Source organism: Symphalangus syndactylus, chromosome 14 (genome assembly GCF_028878055.3).
Source record: "Symphalangus syndactylus isolate Jambi chromosome 14, NHGRI_mSymSyn1-v2.1_pri, whole genome shotgun sequence".
Lineage (NCBI taxonomy): Eukaryota > Metazoa > Chordata > Mammalia > Primates > Hylobatidae > Symphalangus > Symphalangus syndactylus.
Window position 1 is genome coordinate 16,279,425 of NC_072436.2, and position 9,960 is coordinate 16,289,384.

General features: G+C 56.6%; 1 protein-coding gene across 1 annotated transcript; it reads right to left on the reverse strand.

Moving 5' to 3' along the window:
• Nucleotides 1-7,306: 7,306 nt before the first annotated feature.
• Nucleotides 7,307-9,960, reverse strand: CD7 (CD7 molecule). Its single transcript, XM_055242447.2, has 4 exons — nt 9,758-9,960; nt 9,020-9,334; nt 8,521-8,762; nt 7,307-7,872 (listed from the first exon to the last, which is right to left on the reverse strand). The coding sequence occupies exons 1-4, from the start codon at nt 9,837-9,839 to the stop codon at nt 7,762-7,764; spliced, it is 750 nt and encodes a 249-aa protein (XP_055098422.1). The 5' UTR covers nt 9,840-9,960; the 3' UTR covers nt 7,307-7,761.

The window sequence follows — 9,960 nt, forward strand, 5'->3', positions numbered from 1 at the left end:
CCCAAAGCCCTGGGATTATAGGTGTGAGCCACGGCGCCCGGCCACCCAGCTTGATTTCTAAACCTCGTCTTCATCTACATCTTGTTTCTGACAGGAGAAGTGTCTCCACATGTTGCCACGTCCCTCGGTCTCCACCTCCCTCTCTCCATGACATTGGTATTATCTAGAATTTCAGTTCTAGATTGTTATGTAGATTGAACATACATTGTAGATTCTGTGCTTTTTTTTTTTTTGTCATTGCTTTTTCTTTTTTGAACAAGATAAACTCTGATTGCTTCTTATTTCTCTTGTAAGGATCTTCCAGTTTCGGTTTCTTCTTACTTGGATCCTGCCTCCAAGAGGGGTTTCAAAGTCAACTTCTCAGATGTGTCTTAAGACCTTATATACAGCTGGGCACGGTGGCTCACGCCTGTAATCCCAGCACTGTGGGAGGCGGACGGATCACTTGAGGTCAGGAGTTTGAGGTTAGCCTGGCCAACATGGTGAAACCCTGTCTCTACCAAAAATAAAAATGCAAAAATTGGCCCGGCGCAATAGCACATGCCTGTCATCCCAGCTACCCAGGAGGCTGAGGTGGGAGCATAACTTGACTCCAGGAGGTGGAGGTTGCAGTGAGCCAAGATTGCACCACTGCACTCCAGCCTAGGTGACAGAGTGAGACTCTGTCTCAAACAAAACAAAACAAAACAAAACAAAAACAAAAACCCTTATATGCCTGAGAATATCTTTATTATACTTAAATTTTATGATAGTTTAGTTAGAGGTGACATTCCAGGTACAAACTTCTTTTCTTTCCGTACTGACGCATATTTTTTCCATTGTCTCCTTGAACCCAGAGTTGTCATTGAGAATTCTGAGACCATGTGAGTTTGAGGATTCTCTCTCTGCTTTTGACGTTCTAGTCCCTTGAATGTGTCCAGCAGGGTTTCCTGCTCTCTCCTGTGTGGCCCTCGATGCGCTGCTGTGATATGAGCGCTCTCTCTTCTCTGCTTCTGCGAGATTTATCATCATTCTCCCTCTCTTTCTCATCCCTTTATTGGATATGTTTTCTCTTCCGTTGTCTGTGTCTCTTAGCTTTTTCTTCTTCTCTCTCTCTCTATTTTTTCCTTCTGGGAGACTTCCTCAGCTGGATCTTGCCCCTCTCTAACGCGGCTTTCCTGTTGCTCATTCCATCTGCGGTTTCACTGGGTCAGGGATTCTGCCTTTCACCCCTGGCGTGCCGCGTGGGTGTTGACAGCTTTTTCTTCCTGCTCCCGTCCTTTGAGAGTGTGCCTTTTGCTGGCCGTGATGGGTGCGGCTCTGCCCTGGCTCCCTGAGGTGCCTGTGGCCCGTGTGGCCGTCTGCTTCCTGGACAGAGCGCCCGCCTCAGGATGCCAGCTCTCAGGCCATGAGTCTCAAGGGCACCCAGATCTGGTCCAGGCTTTGGGGCTAGGCCAAGCCTGGAGTGGGAGGGGCGAGCCCCTGGGTGGCACAGGCCCTGCCCCTCAGAGTCCTCTGCCCTCCTTGCCAACCCCCTCCCTGTCAGCCACTGTTCCTTGGCCAGCACCTCCTGTTGGGAGCTTCGTTTTTTTTCTTTGAGATGGAGTCTCACTGTCGCCCAGGCTGGAGTGCAGTGGCACAATCTCGGCTCACTGCAACCTCTGCCTCCCCTGTTCAAGTGATCCTCCTGCCTCAGCCTCCCGAGTAGCTGGGATCACAGGCATGAGCCACCAGGCCTAGCTAATTTTTTGTGTTTTTAGTAGAGACAGGGTTTCACTATGTCAACCAAGATGGTCTCGACCTCCTGGCCTCGTGATCTCCTGGCCTCGTGATCTGCCCGCCTCGGCCTCCCGAAGTGCTGGGATTACAGGCATGAGCCACCGTGCCCGGCCGGGAGCTTAGCTTTAAGAGCTTGAAGTAGGGGCTCAATGGCCACCCTCGGGCTTTGGGGTGAGGGGTGAATGCTCCACACTGGGGGTTTCCACCACTCCCCGAAGCACAGGGCTGCCCTGGGCTGGTGCCTACTCTGTTTCTCCAAGTCTGAAAGGTTTCCCCTCATGGTCAAGGGCTTTACTTTCTGTCTCCTGCGGTGTCCAGCCAATCCTGTACAGTTGGGGAGCGTTTGCTCTGACAAGTATTGTCTTGTCCCCATTTTACGAATAAGAAAACCAAGCCCAGAGAGGCTCAGTCCTGGAAATAGACGGTGGGGGAAACAGGACTCAGGCAGAGAGCGTGATCTTTGTTACGAGAAGAATTCGACTGGTGTGCACATCGACCCGACACGCCCAGGACACAGCGTGCTCAGTCACGGGCCCTCTACACCTGAGCCTAGGTGGGGGTGGGGACACACCATGAAGGACCCTCCCTGTCCTCCAGGTCCTTGCAGTCTGGCTGTGGACAGAGAAGTGGAGAGATGATTATGGGCACTGAGATGAGCGGTGGAGGCTGGATGGAATCAGGAGGAGGGGAGGAGAATCTCGGGGAGCAAGGCCCTGAGCATGGAGGGGATGAGGAGGGGAGGAGGACCTTGCAGAGTACGGCCCTGAGCACAAAGGGGATTAAGGAAGAGGAGGACCTCGGCCCTGAGCATGGAGGGGATTAAGGGAGAGGAGGACCTTGGGGAGCACGGCCCTGAGCATGGAGAGGATTGGGGAGAGGAGAAGGACCTTGGGGAGCACGGCCTGTCCCTGCATGGCCTCTGGTCCCTGGGGTGGGGTCAGGCTGCGGGGGATGCCTCTGATGACAAGAGCTCTGCCAATGGGCTCATGGTGCTCTCTGCTTATCAGGGACGAGAGGACAGGGGACGTGGAGACAGCACTCTGGTGGGAGCTGAGGGTCAGGGTGTGGGCAGGCTGGCCAGCACGGCCTGGAAACCAGAGTCCTGCCATCGAGGAGAGCATGAACCCACCTCCCTCATTTACAGACGGCAAATGAAGGCCCAGAGGGGCAGTGACTTGTCCAAGGCCGCCGGGCTGTCTCTCGTATTGGCGGAGGTCCCCTGTGTGGAGTGCCTGGGTTCTTGGAACCTTGAGCCCCAGCCCCTTATCCCTGTGTCCCCTTAGCTTTTCCCGGGTCACTGTCTGGGTCCCAGCTGTCAGTGTTGGACGCACAGGAACCAGCGTGAGCTGGGCAGGCACACAGCTGCTGGCGAACAGGTCCCAGGGGCTCCCCAGATGAGGGTACCTCAGTGACTTATCCATGTTTACAGACGAGTTTGGTGGTCTCCTGGTGCCGAGGGCCCGAGTGTCAGGTGCAGAGAGAGCAGCAGCGGCCGTGGACACCGCAGAGGCCACCATGAGGGCCCTGGGACAGTGAGACACTGCTGGCTGCAGCCCTGGGAACCCATGAGAACTGGGGGAGCGTGTCCTGGAATGCCAAGCCCGTCGTGTCTGGCGACTCCCTGCCCCGGCTAACACACCATTGTCAAATACAAATACTGAGAAAGAAGAAACTAAACCCACAGCTCATCACCCAGAAAGAACCATTGTTAGCACCTTGTAAGTCTATTCCATTATTTTAGTCATGCAGAAATAAACATACATACAGGTGTAGCCATGCTTAACATAAAGACGTTTTGGTCAGCCGGGCGCGGTGGCTCATGCCTGTGGTCCCAGCACTTTGGGAGGCCGAGGCGGGTGGATCACAAGGTCAGCAGATCGAGACCATCCCAGCTAACACGGTGAAACCCTGTCTCTACTACAAATACAAAAAAAAAAAGATGTTTTGGTCAACATGGCTGCACATGCCATGGTGGTCCCATACGATGACAGCAGCTCCACCAGGAAGCCTGGGTGTGGCCTGGGTGTGGCCTGGGCTCTAAGTCTAGGTCACGCGAGCGCACTCGGTGACGGTCACACAATGATGACACTGCCTAGCGATGCATTTCTCAGAACGCGTCCCTGTAAGCAACACGTACACCATCTATATTGTAATAAATGTGCCTCATATGTCTATTCTGCAACCATCTGTGTGGCTTCACTGGGTCATGTGAAGGTCCTAGGGTGAAGTCACAGATTTTTCCATGGTGCCCTTTTATTTTTTTAAGTATTATTATTATTATTATTATTGTTTTGAGATGTAGTCTTGCCTTGTTGCCCAGGTTGGAGTGCAGTGGCGTGATCTCAGCTCACTACAACCTCCGCCTCCCGGATTCAAGCAATTCTCCTGCCTCAGCCACCCGAGTAACTGGGATTATAGGCACCCGCCATCATGCCTGGATAGTTTTTGTATTTTTACTGGAGACAGGGTTTCACCATGATGTCAGGCTGGTCTCGAACTCCTGACCTTAAGTGATCCACCCACCTCGGCCTCCCAAAGTGCTGGGATGACAGGCGTGAGCCACCGCGCCGGGCCCATGGGGCCCTTTTACCACATGCTGCATGTGCCATAATCACTATAACAAAATTCTCCTGCTTGGAGACTTACATCCTTCCTTAGTTGTTATATCTATTTTTAAGATAGGGTCTCAGCTGGGTATGGTGGCTCACCTCTGTAATCCCAGCAGCACTTTGGGAGGCCAACGTGGGCAGATTGCTTGAGCCCAGGAGTTTGAGACCAGCCTGAGCAACATGGCAAAACCCTGTCTCTATTTAAAAATTAAAATAAATATTAAAACATAAAAAATAGGCCGGGCGCGGTGGCTCATGCTTGTAATCCCAGCACTTTGGGAGGCCGAGGCGGGCAGATCACGAGGACAGGAGATCGAGACCACGGTGAAACCCCGTCTCTACTAAAAATACAAAAAATTAGCCGGGCGTGTTGGCGGGCGCCTGTAGTCCCAGCTACTTGGAGAGGCTGAGGCAGGAGAATGGCGTGAACCCGGGAGGCGGAGCTTGCAGTGAGCCGAGATTGCGCCACTGCACTCCAGCCTGGGCGACAGAGCGAGACTCCATCTCAAAAAAAAAAAAAAAAAAAACATAAAAAATAAAAATACTCACGAGGTCAGGAGATCGAGACCACCCTGGTCAACATGGTGAAACCCCGTCTCTACTAAACATACAAAAAATTAGCCGGGTGTGGTGGTGGGCGCCTGTAGTCTCAGCTACTCAGGAGGCTGAGGCGGGAGAATTGCTTGAACCAGGAAATGAGAGGTTGCAGTGAGCTGAGATCGCACCACTGCACTCCAGCCTGGTGACAGCGAGACTCCATCTAAAAAAAAAAAAAAAAATTATACATATATATATATATATGTGATAAAGATAAAGATGGGATCTTGCTCTGCCACCCAGGCTGGAGTGCTGTGGCACAGTCACAGCTCACGGCAGCCTCGAACTCCTGGGCTCAAGTGATCCTCTCACCTTGGCCTCCCAAGTAGCTGGACCACAGGTGCATACCACGGTACCCGGCTTCAGTTGTTAATTTTTTAATTGAAAGTTACATTGCAATGAATATCACTATACCTCTAAACTTGTTTCTGTGCCTAAAGATAATTTCCCAAAGAAACTTTTATAGAAGTGGAATTTCCAAGTAAAAGGGGCATTATATTTTATTGCTTTTGTTTTTGTTTTTTTTTTTTTTTTGAGATGGAGTCTTGCTCTGTCACCAGGCTGGTGTGTAGTGGTGCGATCTCTGCTCACTGCAACCTCCGCCTCCGGGGTTCAAACAATTCTCCTGTCTCAGCCTCCCGAGTAGCTGGGACTACAGGCGCACGCTGCCACACTCGGCTAATTTTGTTTTTTGTATTTTAGTAGAGACGGGGTTTCACCATGTTGCCCAAGCTGGTCTCCAACTCCTGAGCTCAGGCAGTCCACCCGCCTCGGCCTCCCGAAGTGCTAGGATTAGAGGCATGAGCCACCTCACCCAGCCACATTATATTTTAATGACATTTACATCTTTGCAAACCCAGTTGGCGAAAGGTTACTTCATTTCAACTGGTGTTGCATTGACACCTAGCAATGGGAAGGGTTCCTGTGTTTATTGCTCATTTTTGGTACTTGCGTATTTTTAGTTGGTGTTTTCTTCCCGTGGATTGATACGGCTCTGTATGAATTAAACATACTAACCTTTGATCTGTAGTTTACTTGTCAAATATTTCACCCTGATTTGTAGACGTTTGTTGTTTATTTTTGTTTGCAGTGTTTTTATAGAGAGTTTAATAGTTCCCACTGTGCAGTTGATTGCATCAGTTTTTTGTCTTTGTGACCTCGATGGATGATTTGATGGTGACTGCGGTCAGGGGTTCAGGAGCCTCTGGGTCTGCAGCTGTCTTCTCAGCCAGGCACTCTCGTGTTGACGGAGGTCCTCTGTGTGCAGGGCCGAGGAGACCACCGTGGCCAAGGTGGACCACCAGCTGAACGTGGCTGGGATGCTAGCAGCCCCCAACCCTGCAGGCCTGGGATGAGGGCAGCCTGGGGAGGGAGGGGACTCTGATTTCTCCTCCTGACGGTGGGCCTGGATGGGCTGGAGAGGACTTGGGCCTTGGCCCAGAAGCTACTCCAGGTGTCACAGAGACCACATTCAAGGTTGGAGGCCGGCCCGGGCTGCCCATGTGAAGCTAGGGGTGCTGACCAGAGGCCGGGTCCTGGACATGAGTCCTGGACACCAGGACAGTGGCCTACAGCCTGCACAGAGGCAGCCGGATGAGGCTGTGGGGCGCATCCTGCGCAAGGAGGACCCCGGGTTAACGCGCCAGTGCAGCAGGAGGAAGGGCTTGAGGCGTGGGTGTGGGGTGGGTGAGGGGCAGGTGTGAAGGGTGGGTGAGGGGCCTGCACATAAGGCCCCACCTTTGCTCCCCACCTGTGTCACAGGAGGCAATGAAGTGCAGTGTGTGGGGCCCTAGCGGCTCCCCAGGCAGTGGCTGAGGGCCAGTGCCTGTTTCCCCCGGGAAGGGGCGAATGGTGGCTCCCGTCCCCACGTGCAGCATGGGAGCTGCGCTGGCCTGGGAAGGTCTGGAGAGTCCGGCTGCGTCTCCCCCGGGGCCTCTGAGAACGAGGAGGAGGCACCTTGCAAGTCGGGGCAGGGAGGGGAAGCACTCAGGCTGCTCGGGTGAGGCAGCCTTGTGCTCAGCTTGCTGGTCCCGGTGTGCCCTGGGGTCGGCCTCGGAGGCCTCGGGAGGCTGTGTTGCTGGAGTGGGGGTGGGGGGGATGGGGGGCCATCCTGAGGCTCCTGATAGGCCCCTGGGTCCGGCCTCCACCTGGACAGGTGGATGTGCTTCTTCTCAAGGGTCAGAGGCCCCCCAGGGCTCCTTTCAGGGCTGGGGTGAGGAAGTGATCCCTTCCCCACCTTCAAGGCCACAGCTGCAAAGCCCCAGGTGGAGGCTTGGGAAGGGTCTGCAGTGTCAGCCACCTCCCTCCCTGGCTCCTGGTGGCTGAGAAATAAATGCAGAAGTCAGAAAAGGAAGCATAGAAGCCTTTATTTCTAGTACGGCTGGGTGGGGGACTGGTCTCCTCCCGTCCTCTGCCGGGCTGCCTGGGGGTTGGGGGCCTGCTGGTGGGTAGGCCGGCACTGACAGGAGAGGGCCGTTTGCCCAGGCCCACCCCACAGAGAAGCCCTCCTTGGCCATGGTCGGGAGACGCAGCGAAAGGACAGTCAGGCTTCCTCCAGGTGGCAGCGTGGGCTGGGCAGGGAAGGTTTCCCGGAGGATGTGTCGTTGTCCACTGAGAAGCACCGTGGGGCCTGGCCACTGCCTGTGTGTCTGCTTGGAGCTGGGCAGGGCTGGGCCCTTCGAACTCTGCTGCAGCCGCGGGAGGACAGCAGGGTGAGGGGTGTGGCAGGGTGGGGGGCATGGTGGGGCAGGGAAGGTGCTGGGGGGACCACAGGCGGGACGTGGCGGGGCCCACTGGGTCACTGGTACTGGTTGGGGGAGGACAGCGTGTTGCAGCGGCTGTGCGACATGTCCTCGTACACCACACACGCCGCCGAATTCTTATCCCGCCACGAGCACAGTTTCTTCATCTGAAAGATAGAACCGTCGTCTCCAACCAGTGGCCAGCGTGGTGTCCTGGACCCCATGCCACACCGGTCAGCTTTCTAATTTTAACACGAGACCCCCACGGGGCTCCTCTGGGCTGGCCCCCAAGGTCTCCTGAGCCCCAGGGCTTCCCAGCAGAGCCTTCCCCAGACAGCGCTGGGTCGGACCGCGGGGGCCTCTGAAGAAGGAGAGTGGAAGCGGTTTGGACCCCTCCACCAAGTCCAAGCCAAGCGGGGCCCCCACTCCAGCCCCAGACAAACAGCAGGGGCCGAGGGCAGTGGCCACGCCTAGACTCTGTGTCTGTCTGAGGCCCCCTCCCCTTCCCATGGCCACATAGCATGCCCGCACACTCCAACATGCACACACAGTCCTCAGAGACCCCCCCACCCACGCTCACACTTGCACACGTGCACACGCGGGCCCAGAGCCTGGGCGCTCCCTCCCCCTCAGGTCGCTTTGGTGCTGGTTTCCCTCCCTCCCCGCCGAGGCCACTTCCACCCTGAGAGTTCCAGAGCCTGCAGAGGAGGCGGCGGGTACCCGGGTTTCCCTCTGGGGCTTTGGCGCCCCCCATGCTGCTCTCAGGAGAGGGAACAATCTGTGGGGTGCAGGTGGCAGCTGGGGCTCACACTGACCTGTGTCCTCGCCAGCACACACGCCACCCCCAGGCCCAGCCCGAGGAGGAAGGAGATCACCACCAGAGCCGCAGGGAGGGCAGAGGCTGTCGGCGGGTCAGGGAGGGCAGAGGCTGTTGGCGGGTCAGGGAGGGCAGAGCCCGTCGGTGGGTCAGGGAGGGCAGAGGCTGTTGGCAGGGCAGGGAGGGCAGAGGCTCTCAGCAGGGCATCCGAGCATCTGTGCAATCCTTGGGACTGTTCCTCTGCGAAGGAAAAAAGAAGGAAGGGATTCTCCCGGTGGAGAACCTGTTAGAGCCCCCGGGGTTTGGGGTTCGGGGCAGGAAAAGGCTGTGGAGGGGAGGAGGGGCAGCTATCTCAGAGGCTGCTGGGGGCGGTGGGCTAGGAGCTGGAACAGTTCAGGCATGTGTAGGAGGGAGGGTCCCACGACAAGGGCCGGGGGAGCAGAGCCTGGCCAGCAGCCGAGGTCAGGAGGGGGGTCTGGGATGGGCGCATTCCCTACCTGTCACCAGGACCAGGGTGCCGGAGCCGTAGACGTTGACCTCGGTGATGGCCTGGCAGGTGTAGGTGCCAGTGTCCGACAGCTGCAGGCGGTGCACGGTGATAGTCAGGTTGTCCTGGGACCCCGAGAAGTTGATGCGGCCTCGGAACCGTTTGTCCGTAGTGGGCATCACCCCATCCTCGTAGTAAATGATGTCTTGGGGCTGTGGCCCGAACTGCTTCAGGTAGATCCCGTGCAGGCCCCCGCTGGTGGAGCAGGTGATGTTGACGGAGCCTCCCACGGGGATGGTCGTGCAGTGGGGAGACTGCTGCACCTCTGGGGAGGACCTGGGCTGTCACCATCAGTCTGGCCAGAAGGACAGAGAATGTCCTCCCTGCGGGGGACAGTGGTGGGGATGGTGGGGCCCTGAGACAGCCCAGGGCTGACATGTCGCCAAAGACACGGTGCCTTATGGGGCACAGAGCAGATCTGGGCACCAGCGGTGGTGTTCGGGGAGGCGCTGTCCTCGTGTTCCGAGACTGTGGGGCTTCTTCCTCCCAAAGCAGCAGCTCTGCCTGGACAGCCCCGGCCACTCTCCACCCTTTTTCCTTCTCTTAAATGAGTCCTCAGACACTGGAGGCCACTCAGCACCCCACCCGCTTCCTGGGGGCTGTGCTGTGGCTCAGGCTGGGGGCGCTGAGCTCATGGGGCAGGGAGAGCTCCGGAGCTGTGGCCATGGAGAGCCTGGGAAGCTCTTACCTTGTGCAGCCAGGGCCCCAGGCAGGCCGCGAGCCAGCGCCAGAAGGAGGGGCAGAAGCAGGAGCCTCGGGGGCCTGGCCATGTTCCCCGCACCGAGCTCTCCCAGCCGGGCGAGTGCAGCTGAGCCTCTCTGGGTCTACAGGACCCCACAGAGAGCAGCATACAGGAGACCGCAGGCGCTCAGAGCTTAGAGAGGGCTTCCT